A 27,247-nucleotide genomic window follows, 5' to 3' on the forward strand; every position below is an offset into this window, starting at 1 on the left:
GATATATCATAGATTGGTCTAAGGCCATAGACATTGTAAACAAACTGATGATAAATCAATTCTGCATTCACTGGAATTTCAAGACTGCATCAGAGATGGAAACAACAACATTCATTCAAGTTCATTCAGAAGTCAGTATTCATCATGAGAATCGTTACTCGTGAATACGATACAAGTACGAAGTCATCGGAAGATTATTTTGATGTTAGGACCAACAGGAAAGAGGGGTGTGTCGTTGTCTACACAGTACAATAATAAGACATCCATATTTTGGAAATAAAACATTGCAAATGAATTCACACAGTTTTGGAGGGTGCATTAGACATGGAAACAACATTCACAGAAGCAGGCTGAGGAAGTCCCCATTTATCACAGAACTGATCTTTTTTTGCTGTGAGGGCCAACCGGAAGGAAGGATGTGTGCTTTAGCGACTCTTCCATGATAAAAGGAAGGTGTGGTGGATTGGGACAAGAGTGTCTTCAATTGATATCGCGTAAAATTTGGTTAGCAATGGAAAAATCAGGAACTATATCCACCGGAACCTGAAAATTAAGAGGATTCAAAAAATTTCAACGAGAAGTCCATAGGTTCAAAAACAAAATTGAATCACAATCAATAGTCAGTCTAGGAAAAAAATTTCTTTTTGACAAGGTAAAAAAAAAGATCTTAGACTGCAGTTGATTCCCTATTATCATGCAAACTATGCATGCAGAGGCTTAAACCAAGATTTTGCCATTGCGTTGAGCCACCAAATCAGAGAACAGGAAATTTGTTGACGCAAGTAGAAACCAGCTGCTCTTTATATATTCAATCACAATATTTTCTCTATACAGGGTCGTCTATAAAGCAAGGCCATTGGAGCCCTTGCTTTAAGCCTCAAATTACTAGAACACACACACACAAGCACAATTTGCATAAATGTTAACTAAAAGGTTTCTAATTACTTGTACTAAGTTCACTGTTAAAGTGAAAGGAGAGGGGCACGACTATTTTGAGGGGAAGAGACTAGAGAGGCCTTTGGCAAGGGACCCTAAGTCTCCTCTACTCTTTTGCTAGTAAATGGAGTATTTAATTAGAGCTCTCAGGAAAATTATGCCAGATTTCCAGTTCCATCCAATGTGCAAAACTACTAGGCTTACACACCTGATTATTGCTGATGATTTGATGCTATTTTGTAAAGAGAATATATCTTCTATCAACAGTTACAGAATCATGGAGGTAATTAATCACTTAAGTGATGAATCTGGACTTGTGGCTGATCTGGACAAGTTAAGTTTCTTCCTAGCAGGTATTGGTGAGGTAACCCAAGGATACAGAGCAGTACAGGTATCTCTTTAGGCTCTTTACCTATTAGATATCCAGGACTTCCTTTATCCTCCAACAAGTAGAATAAGGTGGAGTGTCATATGCTGGTAGACAAAATTACAGGCAGGATTAACAATGGTTACTCTAGACAACTTTCTTATATTGGAAGATTACAAATTATTAGTGCTGTGCTCTTCTCTATTCACAACTTTTGGCAGGCTTTGTTTATTCTGCCTCAAAGTGTGCTAAATGTAGACAGGAAGAGCAGGAAATTTATCTGGGGTAGCTCAGAGGGCATTTGTATATAATCAAGACAAATACTATGTGGTGGGGATGGGGGCTATGGGGGTGAAGATGAGGTTTGTTGGAGGGTTGGGAGGACACAATTAATATGGAATATCACTTATAAAACTTGTTTTCCCTACTTCCATTCAGGAAATCACTTTCCTCATTTTTGAGAAACTTATTTTCCTAGAGAAAATATTTTCCAAATATTTTGACCAACCGAACATGGAAAAATCAAAAAGCATTTTCCAGAAAATGTTTTCCTCCATATTGAACACACCCTAAATGCAACTCAGTCTCCTCAGCTATTTCTCGTTGTCCCATTTGATTGATCTGTAGAACACAAAGCAAGTCCTTCCTCTCATTAATACAGGAATTTTATTAAGTTCGTTTAAGGTCTCTTATAAAGGTTGATTTAAGATCACAAATTGCATTGTGCCGCCTCAGTTTACGGCCTCTTATGATGATATGTTACGTTGAAGATAGTAGCAACCCTCCATCTAAAATTAATCCTTGGAGTTTTAGCTGCTTGAGAACATGGAAGACACTCAATGATAAGGTCAGGCTATTTCCCTTTCCACGGTTATATGCTTAATACACAGATCATCATTTTTCATCGGCAAATGCCCATCTACGTCAAATCTCCTTTCATTAACACCACACTACTTATGTTACCATTATTAAAAAAAAAAAAAAACACCACATTATAAAAATATTGAAATTAATAGTATAAAGGCACCCGAAACTTAAACGTCAGAAATTAGACAAAAGTAATTTTAGGCCAATTGCACTCCGGCCTCAGCATTGAATTACTAGAACAGCTATTGGTGATAACAAAGAGGGATTATACCTGAACAGTCTCCAGCTTTTCCAGTGCGTGTTTCAGTGGTGATGTCATCACACCATATTTCTGAAGAAGTGTTTTAGCAGCTTCTTTGTCACCTCTTGCTTGTATTGTCAGAATTTCTCTGCTTAAGCTCGCAACACTATCTTCAACCTTTGAATAGAAGCAAACAGTGACTTCATTGGAAGAATTGAGTGAAATATGAAATAGTGATAACCATTATCTCATACCTTCCCAAAATCAACACCAAATGTTTTATCGGGATGCAAAATAAATGCGCCTTTCTCGAACAGATAATTGAACTGCAATGCCTGCCCTTTCCTGATTGTGTTTGAAAAATTAAAGGCTGCTGAGAACAGGGACAATGTGGAAGATTAAAGACTAATGAGAATAACAAACTGACAACAATGCCTACCCATGAGCTTCCTCTAATCCAAAGCGTACTGAGCGGAAACATCCAGCAAGAAAAGAGACATACATTGACTTTGCCAGGTTCTTTGGAAGCAAATCCTGAGCCATATAAGAACAAGGATCGTTGTCTTTTGATTTTGATTATCACAAGGGAGATAAGGAATGTAATACTGGTATAGTGGTATTCATTCTCAAATTGAAAGATCTTATGAACTTCTACTAGTAACCTTCAGCCAGACAAATCACATATATTTGCCACAAGTTTGTACATGGAAAGGCAATAATATAAATACATAGATCATTAAAAAATCCTCTAAGAAGTGATATTCTAACAGTTTCATACACTAACTATTGTTCTATTGAATACAATCTTCCACTTTCTGATGATCCCCATCTCCTTTCAAAGACTAGAAAAGGGAACAAAATACTTTCAAAACTCAGCATTGTAAATTTACCAAAAGAATAAGTTAGGGCAGGAAAGGAGCCCAAAAAACTGACGAGGCTAAAAACTTTTACGAACCATTAGAAGTTCATCCGAGAGAATAACGTGATTTTCTTAGTATGTACGTGCATAACAGATCTCTTACTTGGTTGGGACTGTCACAATGTTAATAAATCTGCCATAATGAAAAAGGAAATGCTCTCAGGCATGAGTCCCAAGGTGGAAAGTTAGAAGTCCCTTTCGGACTTCTGAATCTACTCTAGGGGTCTTGCACCATTGAAGATCCATCATTTTTCTTCCTATCTACCTTTTTCCTTTCTTTCTGGTCTGAGATGGAAAATAGCATTTTCTTCAGCATGGGGGGAAGTCTTATGACATTACAGCCTCTACTACAGTGACCAGGGTGTGGTTTGATTGAGTGGAGAGTTCGGAACTCAATATGAGCAAGACAGATCCTCAGCAGAGGTGCTCTGTTATGGCTATGTAAGAGGCTCCAAGAAGCTTCAGCAAATAGGGGAAAGAGTTTCAAGTCATGGAGACGCAAGGACATCACCACCTATATTTATTGCACCCAAAAGTTCAATAATATGGTTATCTCATTATTACAGTTAAGGGCTCAGCAGAACAGTTATCATAGTACCAGAGACTAAATTTAATGAAGGTTGGGAGAATCTAGCAGGTAGAATTGAAGACTTCATTAATAAATTCTCAAGCACACAGTACACCACTGAGGACAGGACACCGTGGAAGGAAGTCATTGTAAGAGTATGGTAAAGCTAGCCCCTGGTGCACAAAGATGGTAATTGATACCTATGGAGTGGGTGTGGAGAGTTATTAGGAACTTATGATAAATTGGTAATCAATGGAAGCCAAATCTGCCTCAAGGTTGGCAATGGTGCAAGGATAAAATTTTGGAGAGATAGGTGGAATGAACAAACTCCTCTAAAGGAGGAATTCCCTGACCTATTTCTTATTTGTTTAAATCCTGAGGTGACAGTCTAGGAGTGTCGGTCCACACAGGAGTGGGGTATCCCTTTTAGGGGGCTTCTAAATGATAGAGAGATAAAGAGGGTAGCCCTTATACTGGGGAAAGTAGGGCAAGTTTTTATCAGTAATACAGAAGCTAATAGAGCTCATCGGAAACACAATAGTAATGGGATATCGTCTGTAAAGAGTGCTTACATAAGAGGCCTTCAGGTGACTAATGAGAATGATCAGTTCAAGTGGAACTACTTTCGGAAAAGCATTTACAAAGTTAACCGGAATTGTATTGTATCTTTACTTTTTTGGTGTAAACAGTAATGTATAGAGGATTCTGAGCAGATTATAGAGCTGATAGGGAGTTCTTTTATGGTGGTCAGCATTTCCGTAATGCTGATTCATACAAACTTACCAGCTTAAAAAAAACAGATCAATTACTTGGTTTCAATAAGGATTGGACAAACTAGGCTTTGTTGGAGGGTCCACGCGCTGTGTAAATAGAGGCAAAAGTCTCTCTCATAAAGATGCAATCCATATGGAGACCTTCTAAAACATAAGCTACACATATATCTTGAAGTAACTAGATAATCGTATAACTTGATTTCTCCGATAGATTTCAAAACAACCAATAAGTATATATTTTGAACAAAAAAGCCCAACTGGTTAAGGTTACGTTTATAAAGAGGTAAACCACAATATTCTATTTCTCTCCCTAAGAAATAAAGCCTCAATTATATTTCCTCAATAAACCACAAAAACAGATATAAAAACTAAGAAAAGCAATGTAAGTCAGCAGTCCCCAAGCAAAATTGTAACTCCATATGCAAGAGTGAAATGTTCTTAATCAGATGTCATTTAGTTTCTTACCTTATCCATTAGAAACCTAAGCGCCCAAAGCCCAACAATATCTGCCTTTGCTTCTTCTAGTGATGAATGAAGTTCTTGCAGCTCCTATACAATAAGGTACAGGAGAATATTATGTCAAAATGACATGACAACAGATGAAAAATACAATATTTGAAGAAAAATAATCTGTCTAGAAGCAATCAGATGGAATCTTATTCTTTAAACAACAACTAGATGAACAAGGACAAAATTTGGAGAAATAAAGCACAGTTAAAACTGACTAGTCTGACTGTCGACTTCTGCCCATTCGGAAGTGTAATTGTGTGAGGCCCGATTCCATGGCAGCATTCATGACAAATTGTGTGAGTAAAGAAAGAGTCGAAGTCCACAAGCTCTCGTTGTTCTTCCATAATACAGACATCAGCTATAGGCTTAAGGATAAGCTTGAACCTGATCAAAGAACCAGAGGAATACATTATATAAGCATGTCACAGGTACCTAAAACTGTTTGTTTGATAAGTGACATAGGAAATCACAGGAAGGGGAGGAAAACAAATTCTTACTTTGCTTCTGAAACATTCTTAAGCATGACCATTGACGTTCCTCGATCTTTTACTATACGTTCATCATTAGGAAGATTAAATGCAACTGTCTGAGGACCCTTCACATCCTGCCAAAGAAAGGAGTACTTGGATTATTGTAATATTTGGTTGTAGTTACTGTTCAGTATGCTTTCTGATGCTTTTACCTTGATTATTCTAATTTGGATTGCTTTGGACTATTTTTCTTGATCCGAGGGTCTATCAGAAACAACCTCTCTACCTATGAGGTAGAGGTAAGGTCCGTATACTTTATCCTCCCAGACCACACTTTGTGGGACTAAACTGGGTATGTTATCGCTGTAACCTGAAATGATCTATTTCCCTTGTACCTCAATTATCATATTGTAGTTTCTGTTCTGTTACTATCTAAATTTTTGTTATTATCTGATGTTTCTTGTACTTTTACTTCTTTTTTCTGGACTGTTTTTCCTTGAACCAAGGCTCTATCGGATAAAGCCTCTCTACCTCTAAAGTAGGGATAAAATCTGTGTACTCTACCCTCTCCAGAGATCCCACTTTGTGGGACTACACTGGGTATGTTGCTGTTGTTGTCACCTGAAGTGGCCTACATATTGGTCTTTATTCCTACTTTGGTGTAATGTGATTTCACAAGATAGGAATGAGGTGCCAAGTAGGAACTGGCTGTGCTGAATTGTTGGTAAGAACTAAGAACAGAGAACAATGCTTTTTCAAAAATAAAATAAAATTAGCATCAGTTCGTGTAAGGCTAACACTAACTTCGTGTGCAGTCAAAAAAAACAATTTGCAACTTGTCAAACAAAATATATGTTATACATTGGGTTAGCTTGGAAGTTCCTAATCCAAGTATATGTTAAATTGTTCCCATTTCAGCACCTAAGTTTACAGATTTTTTAGCAAAAGAAACAATCTAGACTCTAGTTTTCAAGGAAAGAAATCCAACTATAGAAGAAATCAAAGAGAGCAATTTTCAGCCTATTTCTTTTTAAGTGGAGTTAAATAGATTAATGTCATTTGCCTTTGGGAAGTCCAGACATTCTTTTGGAAGGCATCATCTCGTGATTTTTCCTGACTCTTAACACCTCCCTTCTCGCCCAGACCCAACTGGAGCATGGACCAAGCCCAAACGAGGATAAACCTGGCACTGATACCATGTAAAGAACCTAAATCTACCTCAAAAGCTAGCTCATAAGGGGAGGATTGCCCAAGTCCATATAAGCAGGACCACCAGTCCATTCCCCAATACTTTAAAAGCCCACTCTAACAATCAGTAAAAGTATCTTTCCCCTCCATATCTACCCACTTTTATATGGGAAAAAGCTTGATATTAGATACAGCAAAAATAAAACAAAATAAGATAAAATTTATCCCTCCCTCCTTTGCATCCCTAAGTCTGCATTGCTTTTCTCCCTTTGTTTCAGTCCTAACAGTGAGCAATATTGTTCCGCCGCATCCAGCAAAAGAGCAGAGTTCACGAGATTTACTCAGAAGAAGGCTTGAAAGAATAATCCCATAATTTTGGGACAAAAAACCTTACTTTGTGAAGCCTTGGTGTACAAAATCACAGACACAAACTCACGGTACATATGTAAGATTTTTATCTGATATTTTCTTCCCAAAAATGCAGTTTTTGTGAGATGAAGATAAGAAAACATTTGCTTTTAGATGAGTTGCATAAGGAGAAAAGAAGATTTAAAAGAAAATGTAATAATAGAGACTCACCCCTGCATTGTAGAGAAGCTGAATAACCCGGATGGGGGCAGCTGTAACATTTTCTGACTTGTAAATATCGTCTAGAGGAAGATTCTTCTCCAAAACCTAATATAGCTTATTTTCAGGAAACAGAATAAAAAAGAAATTACAGAGCAAAAGCTGATCTAGCATGGGAGGTCTATAGGCACCTGCAGCTGATCCCCAAACAATTTGAGTTGTGCTGTTGCTTCGTCATCACGAACTCCTATAAATGCCTCAAATGTTGCCTAGCAGATAAGATTACATTAGCTACATGTATCACAAGAAAAATGTACAAGGCCCACATTTCTAATAACAATTTATTGTCAGCAAGCAAAAGATTTTCATTAATATCAAAGGGAGCCAAACACTAGGACCATGCGGGACATTAAGAAAATGATCCATCAGTTACAAGATACTTAAGGTAATGAGATAATGAATCATATAGATCCAGAAGCTTGGGTCATTTCAAAAAACTCTGGCATATGAGCTGCTTCATGGATACTGACTAGGATAAATCACCTGTAGAATGGCTATACACGCAAAGTCACGTTCCACAAGATTCTAAATAAAGTGCGCTTCCCGAAAGAAAACTAAGTGAAAGGCTATGTATAGTATATGTGACTCCCAGAGAGGAAAATGCATGTAGCAAGCAGTGATTGTTAAATTTATATATACTACGTACTGTATATGCGACTAGATATGATATTAAGTGGAATAATGCACCTTTCTTTTATATATGTTTCTAGTTTACTAATCAACTCAATAAATCAAGAATATGATATCAGTTTTTTGATAATGATTTTAATATCTCAATCTTGGCCAGCATCCGAAAACCAGCTGAACTACTACTTAGTTTTAAAAAAATAAAATATTTTGGAGCAATGTAGTTTTCTATCATACCAAACACACCCTTAATTACTTCAATCTTTTTCCTTTCTTTTATATTCTTAGCTGAGGGTTTTTGGTAGAATCTCAGAAGAAAAGAGCTAGAGAATAATAAACACGGTGATGAGATGAAGTGATTTATCTGACGTATTTGATATGTTATTCACGTCAGGACAAATGAGAAACACATGGAGTGAAGGTGTTTAAAATGTACATTCTGATCAAGTTGAGGTGCTATTTGAGAACTATAAATGGTCAGAAATAGAAATCTGTAAATGATACTGCATAATGTTTGACCCTCATTATCAAAGGTAAGGCAATGTGGTACTACACCAAATAGTTAGGTTGAGCATTCTGGATCAAGGAAGAAAATTGAAATCACAGAAGAAATTGTAAGCAAGGGTAGAATTTCAAAATTTGTTGATACCTTGTATCCAAAAAGTGCATCTTCATAAGTTTCATACGGGCCAATGGTGACATCCAACTTGGAGTCCTTCATAAGTTAGAAAGCAAAAGAACATGTCAGCTCTAAGAATGACTGTCAAACCTAGAATGAACGCACATAAAAGGGCAACATACTGCTTACATAACAAGCTGAAACTCACCAAGGCATCCCCCCCCCCCCCCCCCCCGGACATCAAGGTATTTAACTTGGAAAGAGTTGGAAAAACCAACACATTAAAGAATTAAGGAGGAAATTGGTTACACAGTTTAAACAAATGTGTATGGACAGTACAGACACAAGCATCAAGTTAATGAATTTCATTTGAGAATCATAACTTGGCTAAGCTAATAAATAAAGTTAAGTCAAACAACTGAATTTGATAATCCTAGCTTTGCTATCACAGCCTAGATCACAAAGTAATTGAAAAAGAAAAATTAAATAAACGAGAACCCAAAAACATAAGTAAAAGGCAACAATATATAAGGAAGGAAAAGATTTCATTATATATAAGGACAGTTCTGATGTCAATTTCCAAAGTTTCGATGCCAAAGTTGGAAATTTATGGGTAATCAATTAGACTAATTTTGGTGCTTCCCGTTCTGCCAGCACCATCTTACTCAACAGTTTGACAAATCAATAGCAAAAGTTGCTCAAATTGTTAAAAGTTAAAGCATAGTCATGCGTACGATTAATATTCATCTGATAAGCTTTCTTAGCCATTGCATACGAAATGCCTACCCATCAGCTCAAAAAAAAGTCACTCATTATAGATCTTCATGGATATAAATAGTTCCAACACATGCACTACAGACAGATAGGCAGTAGTAGCATACTAACCAACTCCATCCAAGCAATATCTGAATCATAATAGTCATTTGAAAGAAAAGCATCAGCCTTGCTATGAAGAAGTCTCTTTAAACTGAAAAGCAGAGCAACTTACTAAGTCAACCTGTACTCAACATAATTAAATACCTACAACAAATTGAATACCTAGATGAGCTGGTCTTATCTCCTGCTTTACGAAGCAAGGTCGCTGCTTCAGCAAGAAGAGAGTTGTACTCTTGAGAATAAGGAACCACATACAGATCTTGAGGAGAGCTAGTGACATTTCCCATTTTTTGGGATACTGAATCTTCAGACAATGATTCACTATGCCTTCTAATAACATTGAAAAAGCCCATTGCTTCTTCCTGTTTATCTTGTTGAAGACTATCTTTCCATAAGTTGAATTCCTAAAAAAGAAAAAGGCTTAGATAATGAGTGTAAAGACTTTTATACAGCAAATAACAAGTGATTACCATGGTATACCATTTTGTCCATATCTGGTGGGTAAAAATTTGCACCAGGAGGTTTCACAGCAGGAAATGCTGTTCTATATTCAAAACCCTTCCAGCCTGGTACAGGCTTTGTTGCATTCGGAAGAAGCTTGACAGCTGAATCTGCAGTCGTCAAAAAAGCCTCATTTTCATCCAGGCAAGACCTAACAATGACAAAGTGAGCTCAGAAAATTTCAATCAATAGTTTTTCGGAAACTAAAAAAAAATAAAGACACAAAATTGTCTTATGCTACTATGTTTTTAGTGTAATCAGTAGCACTCAAATGATACTATCTCCATAATTGATGTACTAGACTCAATTTAGGAAAAGATAGTAGAATTCAAGTACATGTTGTATATATTGACAAAGAATATACAAAATTACCAGTTTCAAAAAAAAAAAAAAAGGAACTTTTCATTTGCATTCAAAGCAGGGTATTAAGCTACAGAAGCAAATAGTGCAACCTCAACCTTAGGCGAATCCCAAATTTTTGAGATGATAAACCTCAGTGAGGACACTGAGTCCCTAAAGAGTTTTTTTTTTTTTTTTTTTTTTTGGGGGGGAGGGGGTATGTTTGCAAATACCCTTGGAAAACTTCCCTTATGAAAGTATAAACTAGTGACTAAAACAGACCTAATTTGCTCGGATGCGGGTGTGAGCACCCAACACACACCAGGGGCGGACCAGATTCGCCATCACCTAATTCTTAGGATGCTGAGATAGGGATATAGAGTATGGGCAAATATAGACACAAGGACACAAAGAGGAAGGAGGATTGAAGGAGCATAGCTTTTCATAAAGAGAACATACCATGGACTTTTGTTAATTACATAGTACATCCATTTCAACTTGTCCAACTGTGATTTATCGGCATTCTCCTTTAGCCAGTCTCTCAAAGATGGATTGCTATACCAAACCTATGTTATGGAATTAAAAAAAAAAAGAGCATATCAATAGGAGTTCAAAAGAGGTTCTCTATGAGCCACTGCAAGCACTGAAAACATAACATATATAACACCGGTTAGTCATATTCCTCAACATGGATTTTATAAAGGATCATTTCATCTAGGTTGAAAGAACATAACACGGGTCTGGGAGTGTAAAGACTTAAGAACCAAAATAAGTGGTTTGCATCTCTCTCCTCCAAACCTAAAATTGGAAGAAAGGAAATTTCTTTCTTGGATAAAATATTACAAGTTATAAAGGCACCTTAAAAATGTAATGCATCGTTTAATTATATGCCACATTTACATAGCCTAAGACTCCTATATAAGGAGCTCCACTTGTACAATGTTAATCATCAACTCAACAAGTTTTCTCCTTCTATAGCCGCTACAATCTTCATAAAGACGTAACTAACTTCTCGTCTAGTCAAGAAGTACAACTCTTTTCTCAATATGGTCCTTTTTACGATACATTGCTAGTTGTACCCCTCCTCCTGCACCCATTTTTGGAAAAGGTATATAAAATTATTGACGTTGAAAGAGAACTCCTGTATACAAGCAGAGTATCCCAAAGAAAATAGAGAACCTACATCAATTACTTTGAAATGAATCAAAGTCAAATGTTACTAATTTCTTTGAAATATATCAAAGTCAAATGTTACTAATTTCTTTGAAATGAATCAACAATAACGACGTGGTAACACATGGTTTGAAACTCCTGTGTCTCATGTCAAAGAAAAGTCAAATGCATACTACTTCCACAGAAATCCATCAGCAATAACACTTGGTAACACATAGTTTTGAACTAGTTTAATGCACCAGATTAAAAAACTTTGTTCAATTTTAAGGTTTCTAAGATCTACAGGATCTTCAATATATAGCTAAAATATACATATATTTTTTTGATAAAGTTAAAGTTAAATTCTTCAGGATTAAGGGTGTGCTGGCTACCTCCAAAAAGTTACAAGCTAAAACCATAATTACATAGATCCTAGGAAATCTACCAACTGTTCTACTTCTTCTATACCCTCTTCTTTACACCAAAAAAACAACATGTTAATGCAATTTTTTTTAACTTCCTATAAAGTGTTAGTAATATTCTCATGACACATAACACTTCTTTCTCTCCAAATAGCCCACCAGACACAAGTAGGTACTATAGACCACCATCCTTTTTGAGTCTTGCCCCCCCCCCCCACATCCAGCAGCTCAAAAGATCAGCAGTATGTTCTGGCATCACCCAGGGCTCTTGAGAAATGCTGTAGACCATAGACCATGCACCACACCTGGACAGTAACCCTACAGTGTAAGAATAAGTGGCTGTTAGTTTCTTCCTTCTCATGACAAAAAAACATCTGGAGACAATCTGGAAGCCTCTTTTCTTGAGTTTTTCCTGAGTGAGACATGCCCTTCTGGTGACCAACCAGGTGAAGCCCTTTCACCTTGGTTGGGGTGTTGCCCTTCCATATTTGTTCCCATGGACCATGAATTCCCCCAGAGTGAGTCATGACCTCTCTCTTATACAGTCTACGTACAGAGAACTTGCCATCAGAGTCATGTTTCCATCTTATACCATCTGCTTCTGTAGTAAGGCCCGTGAATTCACCCAATTTGAGTAGCAGTTCAGCAATTCTATCCACTTCCCAATCATTTAGTTTTCTCCTGAAGGTGAGGTTCCATCCCTGAGGGGACCAAATCTCAGCAATTTTAGCCTCGGGGTTGGTACAAAACAAAAAGAGATCGGGGAAGACCGAGTTGAGACACTCTTGTCCAATCCACTTGTCCTTCCAAAAAAATATTTTGTTACCCTCTCCCACTTGGGAATTGACTGAACAATTCCGACAAAAAAAACACGAACCTATCTCTAACACAATAATCCCATCCTTCAAATTCATTTTGACGTGCATCATACAAACTTGGGAATGTCTAAGCACATTCTTCCATGAATATGACAACATGCATTATAAGTGATGTCAGTTATGATAATGCCATCTACTATAGCTATGTCCTCAAGATTTCACATCACCGCTGGAAATCCCACACCAAAATGGGAAAAAAAAGAATCGGACTTCTTGCTCCATCGAAAAATAAGACGACGGTAGTAACTAAAGACATACAAACTTAACTGCAGAAACATAGTAGACTACTTGCTTATCTAAACTGATATGCACTCAGCAAAAATACATCAGAATTTGAACTCTCACTAAAAGACAGTGATTATACCTGCACATAAAAGATCTTGTCCATGATTGTTGCAGCTTTAACAAGTAGATTTAGTGCTTCTTTGTCTGCTGCAGTCAGCCCAGTTAACTGTACAAAAAAAACTGGCATCAGAAACCCCCATTTAAGAGAAACCATAACTGTTTTCCAAACTTTATTTTTTCTATGTCTAAATTGTGTAATTCTGACACACAGAAACACACACAGAAGATAGATGATAATCCTGCATAAGACCAAAGCAGCAGTAATTCTTTAACCGGCAGAACCCAAAAAGGAAAGAATAAAAGAAATGACATACGTAAAATGATCTTTTCATTTCTTTTTTCTAATTGTTTATAAAGATCATTTCTCTGTTGTAAAATACCAAACAAGATGAGATATCCGTCACATACTCTTGAAGAATATGCAACAGCTGACATCTGACACTTCAGAACTATAGGCAGAGGAAATTAACATACGGGAGTATAAAGCATCTGTCATAATTAGTGAACTAGTGGTCTGTTTATCTACAAGCACTATATATTCTAGTAATCCTTAAAAGCACTTCTAAGCTAATCCAAAAAGAGAAGTAGGACTATTGTTTCAGTGAGGAGGTGATACCTTTAGTATTTTTTTCTTTTGAGAAGGTTACTTTAAGTAGTCTTAGTGAGAATTCACATCCTTTTGTTGATTAGCGATCTGAACGACAGGTTAACATTACTCATTGAACTTTTTGTTTTGACATTAGCACCCTAGACACCAGTTTTCAGTTTTACTTTTATTGAAAAATCTAAGAAAACACACACACACACGATAGCAAGAAGTAAATCTGGAGGGTAGAGCATTCTTGCATCAGATTTGTGATCAAGATTTACTGTAAGAATGACAACATGATTTAGAAGTAAACCTCTGCAGAGAGGGAAGTACTAGCGTAGCGGTTTAGCTGCTTCTGAAGAGACAAACTTCTAGCTTCAGCATTTTCCTTGTACCTGTAGATATCCCACACCAGCTAGCTCAGGTACACAAAGTAATAAGTCAACAAAGACAGGATTAATATGTGATTATTAAGAAGAAAACTGAAGTTTCAAGTAGATATTGTTACAGCAAGACAAAGTTTATGCACAACAGAAAAGGAAAAGAACCAAGTGTGGAACATAGGAAAAGTTTTGAACAACAGATACATTGTTGAAGTAGGAAAAAATGAATGTATATTTGAAAGGCTCCTTAAAGTAAGGATAATGAACTCATATTTAAAGCTCAAGTAACCATTCTATAAGAAGATCTGATTAGTCAGTTACATAACTAGAACTTTTTCTTCGGCTATGTAAGACATACCTCTTCTCAATTATCGTAAAGAGCTGACCATATTCCCCATTCACATCATAAGGAACATACTCAGGATGTTCTTGAGCAAGCACTCTTCGGTACTCCTCAAGAGAGAGATATTTTACAGCTGAAACTTCTGATTCCTACCAAGAAAACATACGTCAGTAGTGACAATTTGCACTTGGTGCAAAAGAAAAAAAAACTAGCTGAAAAGGGAAGAGAAAAAAGTAGCAACTTATTATTTCAGAGCACTATATGGTTTCAGTACTACCTAAGTATGGATATAATACGAAGTTACTGTTTATCAAAAAAAATCAGAGCACTTGTACTCACAGTCAACAAACAAACTTTCAGACGTTTATGGTATCGGAGTATCAAGGGATAGTGAAACTAATAAAATTATAAGGCATTGTACTTCACTTCTACAGCATTTTAAGATTCACTCTTTGGACAGTGGGTGCAGAAAACATGTAAAACTCATGAAAATTATTACTTCTACAGGAAGATTAAATACATGGTAAAGCACCTGACTTCAAGACTTCTTCATGGGTAAGTGAAACATGAGTGAGTAGTAGCCTAGAGTGAGAGTCGTGGCAGGCCATTATATAGGTGAGAGAACCTATGACTAGCGTAACACAATTAGGCACCGGAAGACTTTGAGAAAGCAAACACGTAACATTTATCAATATATTTGTTGAGTGGCTCCTCAAGTTCAAGTCAAAAAAAATAATTATTGAGTGGCTCCTGAATAGTTGAATAATTCAAGTGTGTGCTTGAATGATTCTAGAAAGAGGACTGAGAGCAACGCCTGAATGGTTTCTAGAGAGGAGAGATAAATTAGCATGAACAGTCACCGAAGAAAAGAATGCTACAAGAACTGTCGCTCGGAGTTTCTTGTGACCTCCTCCATAGTCAAGTTCCTTGCACTTCTCAGTTTGGATTCCCAAGGAGCAAAAAGATATATGTTTTTTTACTTGATTGGCAGTGAGAGTAGCAATCTAAACATCTCAGGATTTAAATAACAGGGAGGAGAATCGATGTGAACGGTATTTTCTGTCCAAAAAGAATCCAGGCAAAGCCCTATATAATCTCCTCCTACATTATCAGGTGACAACTCATTTATCGTGGAAGATTTCGAGATGGTTCAGGATGCAATGGAAGATGTCAAGCACTCAGGAGGCAGTCTTCAACTGCTACTTTATGTGCAAAAATCCAAGCAAAGACGTGGATCTCTCCTTCTGCATTATCAGGTGACAACTCACTCGTTCACCATGGCAGATCTTGAGATGTTCAGGCTATAATGGACAATGCCAGGCACAGTCAATTAGGTTATCAGAGAAGGAAGAGAAAAAGAAGAAGAACGTGGGATGTTGCCCACTAGCACTCCTCCGTAGGTCTTCGAAAAGGAAAGAAACAAGAGAACTTTTGAAAGGTTAGCAAATGATTGTACATTTGAGGAATAACCTCAGTTTTGGTTTTGTTTTCCTTGTGCACCCATAAGGTTTCACTAGCTAGGTGTTCTGGTAGAGAACCATATTCTTCTACAGGTTCTATACATTTTGGTAAAAGCTTGTATATGGGAGATTTTCCCATCATATAAATTTGTTACCTTATCAAATTAAATATAAATGACTATAAAATTTTAAGAATTCATCTCCAACACCGCTCAAGATAAAATAAAAACTAAAAAAATGTTACAGTTAAAGATATGCTAGTCCATTTACATTAATTTTGAAATGGTCCTTTACATTCATTCTTATTGCAGGAATTCTATTTATTTATTTTTTTGAAATTGGTAACTCTTATTGCATATTTCCAATAAATGAACAATAAACCTAAGAAAAAATGAAAATAGCATCGAGAATAATTGGAACACTGTATACAAGACCAGAATAAAATTTGATCATTATGAACAAATCCTAAAATTTTATAGATTGAGCCCTCAATGGGAAATAAAATGGAGCACCTAACAATGCATTTTCATAGACCAGGACTATGAGATCATCCCTTTCATTCTGGGCTGACGTAGGGATTGTACTATTTGAACTGCTTTTTTTCTTGACTTGAAATCGAAATGGGAGCAGATTTGAACAAAGATCTTAGAGTGTGTAGGGTTGGGCCAGGAGGGTCTCTGTTTGTTAAGGCCTTCTTTTTTCTCCTCATTGGAGTTATTTCACAAAGACTTGTCAGGGCAAGGAAGAAGGAACAAAGGGGGAACAAGTACACTTGGAGAGTAAAGTACAACGGGGAGTTGTATGTTGCATTCGGGAAGGATGAATTGCTACTATTGATTCTCTCCCAATTGGTTAAGTGGACTTAGGTGCAATGATTCACTTCACAGGCGAGGTCTCTGGTTCAACTCCAGGATGGCCCAGCTTCGCCAGGGAAAAGAATAGAAGAAGCATCTGACTACTTCATGCATGCTCCACTTGGCTCGAGAGATATAGCTCAGTTGGAAGAGTTCCGCTCTTGCAATTGGGTCGTTGCGATTACCAGTAGGATGTCTAATTGTCCAGGTGGTAATGATTGTACCTGAACCGGTGGCTTCACTTTTTCTAAGTAATGAAGAAGAGGACTGAAACGTTACCAAGTGACAAACACATAGTGTTCTCAGGCAAGTGCCAGAGCAACTACAAGAACATTTAACTACAAACAGAAATACTGACCTGGAGAGTAAAGGCCTCCAAAGGAATTGGATCTATTGTTGTCACCAGATATACATCATTGTATTCATTGTTGATGAACTTGCCATCATTGATAGTGCTGCAATTTATTGTGACATTCAGCATACTCCAAAGACTGACATAAACTCATGCTTTGAAGCACAATAGCTTGTGAAAATGTTATTGAAGTGATGATTAGACATATTCCAGAATATCTGTATTGTTTTCCTTTCTTCCTGGTAGGTTATTATATAACTATCACGAAAGTATATGATTACAACCAAAAAAAAAAACAAGAACTATCAAGAAAGTGCTCCAATTGTTAAAAGTCCACTAAATTGTGTATAGCGTAAAAACCCTCAAAAATTTGGACAAAATGGACAGACATTTGAACAACATTTGGGAGAAATACTTCAAATATTAGTAATAACTAATAACCACATGTCTGATGTCACAGATATGCTTGAGTTATATCTGCAAAGTAGAACTATATGATACTATACCACAGTCTAGTACCCTCCAGGGTGGCCCAGTGGTTTGGGCTTGGGACTTCCATGTTGGAGGTCTCAAGTTTGAAACCCCTTGCCAGCGAAAGCAAGGGGTTTGCCTTCTCGGTCGAGCTTGTCGCACCGGTCTTGCCTAGTGCAGGTTACCTCTCCTATGTGGTTTTGAGAGCTATTGCACAGGAGCGCGGGTTTTACCTTGTGCGCACCCAAAGCGGCTGCGGGTTTCCCTTATCATCAAAAAGAAAAAAGAAACTATACTATAGTCTAGCGCATGGGATCAAATAAAACAATCAGAACCAATAACTCATAAGAGAATGATGGACCCCAAATTTAATGACTGAGGCTTGGTAATTCTAGGCTTCAAACACACATCCAATAGTACCGCATACTCTAATCTTTTGGGAGCTAATTAGTAGTGGACTTTTTCAAAAGAAACTAATGAGATTAACGTTTCCAATACTGTAGCTATCAATAGTTTCTTTTCTTTGTTGTTCCACTTCTCTATGCCATCAAGCTCCCTGACAGCTCAAAGGTGCATATAAAATAACAAACATCTACTTCGAAACTTATAATTTGGTAATTCAGCTGCATTATTCAATTGCAAAGAAAATATTGGCATATATAATGAGATCTTATTTCTAAATTGACTGATAAAGGAATAGCCATTTGTCCAGATGATTCAACAAGGAGGGGAAGCATGAATTCACAGCTCTGAGTCAACAGACAATTGCTACTGCTTAATACTGTATAATAAGAAGACATGAAGAAGTAGAGCTTTAGTATACCAACCACTCTTGAAGAAAAACAAATATTAATTCAAATGCATCTTTTGGAAGAGTTACACCAAGTTCTTCTTGAAGCTCTCGCCTGCAACAATGTATAAGTCAACAACAGTAAAAGCCCCATCAGAAAAGCATTTAGAAGTGTGATGTATGCATTCACACGGGAGAGAACATGTAGCATTGCAAAGGAGTGTAAACTTTCACATACAGACAATCTCGTTACATAAGAAATGTGTATTACACAAAATAAACATATTTAAATATTCTACATAATTACAGAGTATTAGAAGTTGCAGTTAGTGTTTTTACTTGGGCAGTTGAAACCAAATGAAATAGATGATACTTGAATGATCATATGCGCTCCAAAATTGTAACAACTGATCATTACTTAAGAAAACAAATAAGCAAGTTGTAGGAGATGAACATTTGTGAAGTGTAAAAATTCATCAGCAAAGCTATTTTTGAAACTGTTTTTTTATAAAAACAAAACTATTCATCAGCAAAGCTATTCCACTTTACGCAGCACATAAAGTGTTTACATAAATTTGCATGACAAAATACTAGAGGTGTTATTGGTGTGTGATCCATTTCATTATGAATCGTGTCAGATACTGCATTTTTCTTTTTTGAAAATTTAGAGTGTGTGTGTTTTATGATTGTAAAAGTAGTACAAGATAGAGAGAAAACAGTTGTCATTTCAATCTCATAGCGTTAAATTTAGAGAGAGCGCATTTCATGATGGTAAAAGTAGTACAAGATAGAGAGCAAACAGATGTCATTTCAATCATCATTGTGTTAAATGCTAATAAACCAATCCGCATTCCATATATATTTTTTCTGATTTTTTATGACTTTATCTCAGTAATAATCCCTAAAGAAAAGAAGCTAGAACACAGCCTTACTGAAAATGAAGCAAATTGCTGATTGTGTCAGACACATAGAAGGTTGGTTCACAATAGTGGCTTCTTTTTTTTATTTGAGAAAGAGAAGGAAGAAAAAGGAAATCCATTGGTAGATGAAAAAGACGGCAACATATAGAGACAGAAGAATATGGAACTCTGAAATTTCGAGTAGCCCCGCGACACAATTTTATTTTTTTTTTGACAAGGTAAATAACTTTATTAACAGTTATGGAAACACTGGATATAAGTCACATAACAACTACCAGACAATCTATGATCATGGGATAAAAGTTACCAAATAATGATAACATACAGAAAACGTTATACTAAGAATTTGCATAAGGCCATATAAAAGCAAAATCAGAAAAATAAGTCCAGTTCATTTGAAATTATATCTAGAAAGCTCAGCTACATGCTGGAAACCTACATTGCAGAAATAAGAGATGAATCTCCAGCAGATATATGACCTGCACTCGAGATATCCCATTGACCAGCCCAGGAATCCTTGCAATCAGCACGTCGTTGTAGAAGTAGTTCTTGTGTACTTTCAGCAAATATCCACACATGAACAGCTCGATGGTAGTCTCCATCTCTGTGAACATCCCCTCTGAACAAGTAGCACAATTATAGACATCATTATCCCCATAAGTTCATTGTTAATAAAGCTTGGGGAACAGAATTACAAACCATAGTTTTTTATGACACGTGATATATTTGGGCAACTATGAGCTTAGATTTGTTAAATTCTGCCAGTCAATTTAATAAATTTACTATCTTGCCCAGATCCAATTCACTTTTCTACTGATCATTTATTTTGGAAGAATCATTCTTAGTAAAATAAGAAAGGAGATTCATTAAACAGTCTATGAGGTTCGCATTTCATGCAAAATAAAATCCGTAGTATCATCCCCTTTACATGAAAAGCATGCAATAAGCTACTTTTCTATCCTATATACACCAAAATTTGATCCCTACAACCCAAATAAAAAAAAAACATACACAATTCAAATACTCCATTACTTATGCCAACATCTTACTCGGCTAAATCTTTGCATTCCATTAATCTGACAAACCAATAGATACTACCAAAAGATATTGCTCTTCCCAATCAAGTGGGGTAAGAAAGAACAAGAAAAGAAAAAAGATCAAAAGTCACAACCTTCAACTGGACTACTTTGCCCAAGACAAGAGGGGGTTGCTTGAATTATTAGCACCCTTCACCTCCAACCCTAAAGTTGTCACCTAAGGAGGGTTCGGAAAAAAAAAGTCTACTTTGCCCAAAAATATTACAATACATTCAAGCATAAATGATCGGACATTCCCCAACCCCACACATAGCAGGAGCTTTCGTGCACTGGGCAATAACTATGAAAAACAGGTGTCTGTAAAGTTGCTCTAATTGCTAAATCAAAGCATAAAAGATGAGAATAGCAATAAGTAAGTTAATGGACGAGTAAAACTAGTCAATTTACACTGAATCGCACAATTATATAGCCCAACTAGTTTGGATTCAATCATAATTATTGTAATCAAAATTACACCAATAATATCAATATTCATCATAACCCATATGAAATTTTCTTTGTTTTTGATGTGGGGTTTTTCACCTGGGTTTAGAGTAGCCGGTTTTTTCTCCAGTTTTTGTAAGGACGTCAAAATGCTCTTCTTCCTTCACTGTCGTTTGATCAAATTCGGCAGCCATTGATACTATTTTTTAACTTCCAAAATAAACCTACAATTTTGTTTCTTGAAGAAATGCTTGTAAATGGGGGTTTGTTCGATAGAGAAGTGAAGATATTACTACAGAAAATTAAATGAAAGTGTCAAATAAGTAATAAGTCGCTAATTACTACTCAATCCGACTTTTGAATTTTGTGGTCCTAAATTAAAGTTAGATCAAATATACAAAATTATTTTTGGATCTTATAATTTTAAACATGTCAGTATGAAATTAAAATATTATCAAAACAGATTAAAACAAAAAGGAGTTTATTCTTTTTAAAACAGAGGAAATAAAATTTTATATTTGTCCAATATTACTAATCCATTAATAAAAATAATTTTCTGATTTATTTATGATTTAAATAAAAAATAACTTTTTTCTCATTTTAACTCTAAATATATTTTGTAAAATTAAAAAGATTTTCAAAGAATAAATTAATATATTTTATTTATAATTTTTTAAAATTTTAAAAAAGTGAACAAATAAATATAAAACAGAACGAGTAAATTTCTTGCCTATCATGTTCTATATGTTTCTGAAATGGAAATCACCTTTGTAAGCAAGCATTTTACTCGCAAATTCAAATTTAATTACCAATATAGCATTTAAAATGATAAATATGCATATAGCCAAAAGGTTTAAATCTTTTAAATCTTAAATGTTGTATATCTGTATTCTCATTATTTATCCGGAACCTCCATAAGAAGTCCTTGTGTAGCATAAAGGTTTTGATGGGATGGTTGGGTTTCCTCAAACCTTGAACAAAGGTCTCGAATTTCAGCCTTCGAATATAGAATATTTTGGTAACGAGCAATCTGTATCAAATATTTAAGCTGATAAAAGAAAAAGAAAACACTAGTAAATAGACTAACATTTTATCAGCAAAATGAAGAGAATTAGAGAACTAACTGCAATAAGAATTTTACATTTCAACTGGTACAATTTGTGTTTCAAAAGTATCTAATCCTGCATACCTAGCTTAACTTCAAATAAGGAGGGAACTTAGGGGTGGAGGAACACTAAGGGTAGCAGTTCTGTTGCTTTTTGTTCATCTTCAAACTACTTCATTTAAAGAGCATCTGGATCGACCCCGTTTGAGAATTCAAACAATGGTGAAGGCAAATAGTAGAGCTACTAGAAACAGAAAGAAGCTAGCAAGCTAGGTAAAGAACAATGTCCAGTATCCAGAAGGTGCGTAATGTTTACAGAAGTTCCCACTTGACTAGAACTTAAGCAGCCTTACGAAAATGCTGGGATAATAGCCTCGCAATCTCAAGAAAACCAACCTTGTCCTTGCCATCAAATATAGTTTTCAACTTGTCGTCACAATGTATCTCTCTCTTGTTTGTGGGATTCTGCAAGCCGCAAAGTTACAATCACCATGTCAGTGTAACCATGGAAGAAAAGTACCATTGAAGAAAAAATGAAGGGAAAATCACAATCAGTTAGCAGTGATCAAATTGATAAATTCAATTTCTTCTCGCATACATCAGATATCTCTTGGATTGAGTTGAGTCCATAGATAAGAAAGGTCAAATGCCATTTTTTATGACAGTGATATTTGGGCCAACTTGCACACAATTTGATTACTCCACCAGGTACCTACTACCTCCCACCAACATGGGTACTGGGTAACCCTATAAACCAAGGTTTAGACATTAGACAGATGCCAAGAAATCACCCAACACTTTGGTCTCTGCTAAGATTTGAATCTTGATTTGCCATGTTTTTCACCTACTTTATCGACCAATAGGTCATAGCCTTGGATGCAAATGCCAAAGGTCACTTTATGTACTTAATCCTCTTCAGGGGGAGAGGGCAGTTTTTAACAATGGGAGTCATCTAAACATACTTACTGAAGCAAGTGCCAGGAAAAAAGAAAAATCCCTCTTCAGGGTCTAAGTACAATTTTCTGCACAAACAGGCTATCGCAGCAGGCCCCTGAAGGTAGGGATTGCAAATACAAAGAGCCCGTACGTATGGCTATGACCTATGTACAGATCCCAAATTCATTAATGGTGAAGAAACTATTTCCAGACAATCCATGGTGATCCCAATAACTTATTTCCTCTCAGACAAGAAACTACAAAACAATCTTTAGAAGCTTAAATGGACCTGTAGATAATCATGGCTGCACTCATTATGATTCCACTCAATGCATCTTAGGAAGAATAGGAATTCTAGTCTGTAACTCATACCCATCTATGGACAATGCACTCCTTGATCTTCAGGACTTCCCTCGCAAGAGGGTCGAAAGGAATTTTATAGCTTTATGACTTTCTAGGTCGTACAAAGTGTCAAAATAGTTTGAAAACTTGGTGATAAGTAATGACTAAAAGTAGGATACCATAGTATTAGTATCATTCGGGCTAGGTCATGAGCATTCTAGCTCTTCATCATATAACGCTATAGAAGTATGCTTATAAATAGAAAACAATCATAAAAGGGCATAAGACCAGCTCATATCATGTGTAGAAAACCTAAACCATTCGCCTAAAATGATAACCTTAAATCCCTAACTCTCATCAACCACCCACTCACTCGCACTATTGCACTCCAGCTTATGAAGTAACAACTTCCCTTCTTCTTCTTCTTTTAAAAGGTCAACCACTTAATTCGATTCTTAAAGACCTCCAAACCATTCAAAGAAACAAAAGGAGGAAATAAAGATAATCATCTCAAGAAGCAGGAACTATCTCAACTTTGCTTCCACAAAATCAAAAGACCCTATCACATTTTTCATTTATATTTTGAATATGGTAATGTAACAATAATTTATTGATAAAAAAAAAACACCATCACATGTTGATTTACTAGCCAAAATCAATGTCATGCCTACTGGACAACTAAACCAGCATTCTACCGGACAACTAAACCCAATTTAAAATGTTTCTGTCAAAAAAATTGAACTATAATGTCTTTACAGAAGACCATAAAATTCTCCAAGTAATTAACAGAACCACCAAAAGGATACAATAGAGTTAACTTTTGGAGTTGAGTTAAGGTTTTGAAACGATAGAGTTAAACAATCATCATGAAGTTAACAAAGTAAAAATGAAAATGAATAGTGCATCAAAGCTCACCACATTCACTAACGAACTCCAAAACAAAATGAAAAAATTTCAGACCTGAAGATTCTGGGTTTTAATGTATTCCCAAACTTTCTTGACCGCATCAGCGCGGGAGGATTCTTTAGTACCTAAGAAGCTTCCTAGTGCAGTCGAAACTGGTTGAGGCTTCAGTATTCCAGTAGGGCGACCTCTGGCTTTGGTCACAGTGGCTGTTGCTGCCGCTGTGGTTTCAGTTGCTGCGGAAGTTTTAGCAGCAGCCATTAAAGCTCGACAGCAGTTACCGAAAATCCGAGTCGATGACGCCATTGATTACTTTGAAGTTTTCGTAAAACCCTACGGCTGATCAAAGAGGAAAATAGGGTTTTGGAAAGAAGGTCAAAGTCGTAATTCGTTTGGGAGAGTCGAATGATATTTTGAATCATACCTCTTCTTTTTAATACTCTCTCCGTCGTGTTTCCTTTTTTGGAGTCAAACAATCAAAATTTTGACTAATATTTTACGAAGTAATTTTTTATTATATTGATATATAAGAAAATTATATTTTACGATATTTTTTTAATAGTTTTTAAATATTTATTTTTTAAAAAATATTGAATTAATATAATCTAATTTAACTTTGAATATTAGTTAAATTGACTTTCGAAAAGTGTAACATGAGAATTAAAAAGTGGACGGATAGTAATTAATATAAATTTTACTTAATTAAATGATTATGGATGGATTCAAAAGAAGTAGAAGTGGACCTTAGATAGGTTATGACACAATTACAACTTATCAAAGATATGACCTTATATTGGAAAGTATGGAAGACTTAAATCAGGATAGAAGGTTAGTAGGTAGGAGTGTGTCCATCGAGTAAGTGTGAGTGCTTTGTCGTGTCGCTTGTAGTTTCTTGTTCATCGATTCTTGTGACTAGGGTGAGATAGAAATTGGGTTGGGTCCTAAGCAGCCCCATGTATACTTTTGGCTCAATTGGATTGAATTGAAATGAGCTTAAAACATATTGAGTCTTGAGCTGCCCAATTTGACCTGCTTACTCCCAATTACTTCTTGTAGTTTGTTTGTAGTAATATTTTGTGGTAGTATTATTATGTTCGTATTTGTTATTTTATTATTATCTATAGTAAATTGTACATTCATTATGTCTTTTCTAGAGTGTTTTTGCTTTAAACGAGTCTATTTAAAACAACCTCCGAGGTAGAAGTAAAATCCACATACACTTTATTCTATCCAAACCCAACTGAGTGAGACTACATTAAATATGTTGTTTTCGTTGTTAAACTTAATGAAATGATTTATACTCGTACATATATCTAAACTTTATTTTAGATTGGGAGTAGTATTTTAAGCGTAATACAATGATAACACCTAAAACTTGTAGGCATTCACATTGATTTAATTTCCACAAATCCAAGTGGAATCTACACATTTAGACTGTTAATTGGCACAACTAGCCCGATGCCCTTTCATATTTTTTATACCACATAGCCAACTCAAACTTAACTTACGTAGCACCTGAATCTTTCTTTTTAATGACCGTTGTGTTCGACTAATTCCAGAAGATACATGTTACCTTCCACCAGCAACATGACACAAACAGGACAGATGAGAAGAATCACCAGTGTTTTTTGTCTCCACTGAATTTTAAACCTGAAAATTCAAGATACCCAACCACTTCATTAACTACTACGCCACAACGGCACAACCTCTAAACTTCTGAAATTTCTGCACTCCAAAGTATAAACTGGAGGTTCCACATCTAAAATTAAGGCAATTGTCATATGTGGATCTGTTTCAAGTTTGAACACTTCAGGAGCACTTGTTTGCTTCAAAATGTTCTCCTTCATAGCTTCCCTGATCAGCTTAATATATCAACGACGCAGAAATGATATTCTGTGGAACGTTGAACTCCAAACTCGTCAAGCATATATGATTGTAATACCAGAAGCCTTGGTCAACCAGCCCTGGGTGGCTGCAAGCTGTTAATAAGTTGATAAACGTGACTTTTAATGGAGTGAGTCCCGAATCAATCATCTCATGAAAGATGTCAATTGCTTCTAAGCATTGCTGTGGAAACCATATGCAGAAATCATTGAATTCCAAGCTGCAATAGATCTCTCAGCTAAACTTCGGAATACCTGACGAACAATGTCAAACCTGCCCACTTTTCGTCTGTCTTTGAGAAATAGTCACTCTCAGGCAGTTGCCAATCCAGAACCCCAAAACAATTTGAAATTCAGACATTGACTATTTTTCAATTAAAGAAGCTAAAAAGGTAGCTACCGCATTGGAAATAGCAATAACTACATGAGGGGCCAACACTTCAAATGTTGCCAATGATGTAAACTTGATTGCAACAGTTACACTACACTCAGGTTTCCAACATTTAAGCCTAAGCAATATATCAACAACTTATAAACTTTAATAAGGGGAGAGGAGAAGACAGGAAGCTAACATGGCATGCATGAATAAGATATTTTTCTAACTGTTTTTCCAGTGATTCATGAACTGGTTCCTACTGCAGTTGATCTACTGCTTTCAGATTGCATGAGGCATGGAATATCTCCACTCGAAAATGATCAAGGAACAAAGTGTATCAAGTTTTCTGAGTAGTGGTGCTCAGTTCGCGGATGATATACTTTGAGTCTTTAACAGGAGTTACTTTTGAAGATAGCTAAGAAAAGATGTGGCGAAACATGAGGACAGAACCCACCAAAGTATGTGACAAGCTTGACAGAGTCGTCTTGACACAATGATCCAATCAACAAACAAGTTCCCCATTCATCTGCAGGACTTTCCGCTATGTAAAGAAGTTATTAGTGATAAACTCTAATCACAACCAAATGGATTCACCATAACCGCAAGTTTGAGTACAGTGACATCAAGGTTGGGATATTAAGGACCTTTCCCTCCTGGGAAATTCTGTTCTGATCTTTCATCGGTCATACACACTTCTCCAATTGTTCGCTCACAAGGTGACTAAGAACGAAGAGAGTAAAATAAGTCACGGAAACAAATTCTGAATCAGCACCTGGCATGTGATGCAGCTTTAGC

At 36.2% G+C, this 27,247-nt stretch overlaps 2 protein-coding genes across 2 annotated transcripts; both read right to left on the reverse strand.

Moving 5' to 3' along the window:
• Positions 1-76: 76 nt before the first annotated feature.
• IDI3 (isopentenyl diphosphate isomerase) lies at positions 77-21,187 on the reverse strand. The gene is made up of 21 exons (NM_001366056.1): positions 21,007-21,187; positions 19,827-20,006; positions 18,505-18,582; positions 17,213-17,309; positions 14,556-14,689; positions 14,128-14,209; positions 13,245-13,331; positions 10,888-10,994; positions 10,069-10,240; positions 9,751-9,992; positions 9,598-9,679; positions 8,743-8,808; positions 7,598-7,675; positions 7,419-7,514; positions 5,679-5,785; positions 5,397-5,565; positions 5,137-5,220; positions 2,851-2,945; positions 2,666-2,756; positions 2,442-2,588; positions 77-543 (listed from the first exon to the last, which is right to left on the reverse strand). The coding sequence occupies exons 1-21, from the start codon at positions 21,099-21,101 to the stop codon at positions 481-483; spliced, it is 2,352 nt and encodes a 783-aa protein (NP_001352985.1). The 5' UTR covers positions 21,102-21,187; the 3' UTR covers positions 77-480.
• Positions 21,188-21,995: 808 nt separating this feature from the next.
• On the reverse strand, positions 21,996-24,628 carry LOC101253218 (upstream activation factor subunit UAF30). Its single transcript, XM_004245965.5, has 2 exons — positions 24,251-24,628; positions 21,996-22,477 (listed from the first exon to the last, which is right to left on the reverse strand). The coding sequence occupies exons 1-2, from the start codon at positions 24,497-24,499 to the stop codon at positions 22,352-22,354; spliced, it is 375 nt and encodes a 124-aa protein (XP_004246013.1). The 5' UTR covers positions 24,500-24,628; the 3' UTR covers positions 21,996-22,351.
• Between the last annotated feature and the right edge of the window lie 2,619 nt (positions 24,629-27,247).

The sequence above is a fragment of the Solanum lycopersicum genome, chromosome 8 (assembly GCF_036512215.1).
Source record: "Solanum lycopersicum chromosome 8, SLM_r2.1".
In the NCBI taxonomy this organism is placed as follows: domain Eukaryota; kingdom Viridiplantae; phylum Streptophyta; class Magnoliopsida; order Solanales; family Solanaceae; genus Solanum; species Solanum lycopersicum.

What these genes read in the sequence shown, in the direction of transcription:
- IDI3 (NM_001366056.1), bottom strand. Translation starts at nt 21,101, where the DNA reads ATGGCTGCCGAATTTGATCAAACGACAGTGAAGGAAGAAGAGCATTTT. An exon ending in AGCTTCTCTACAATGCAGGG is followed by an intron (nt 5,786 to 7,418) that starts GTGAGTCTCTAT and finishes TTTCTTTGGCAG; the next exon opens with GATGTGAAGGGTCCTCAGAC. An exon ending in GGATTAGAGGAAGCTCATGG is followed by an intron (nt 2,757 to 2,850) that starts GTAGGCATTGTT and finishes AAACACAATCAG; the next exon opens with GAAAGGGCAGGCATTGCAGT.
- LOC101253218 (XM_004245965.5), bottom strand. Translation starts at nt 24,499, where the DNA reads ATGGCGTCATCGACTCGGATTTTCGGTAACTGCTGTCGAGCTTTAATG. An exon ending in TTAAAACCCAGAATCTTCAG is followed by an intron (nt 22,478 to 24,250) that starts GTCTGAAATTTT and finishes TGCGGCTTGCAG; the next exon opens with AATCCCACAAACAAGAGAGA.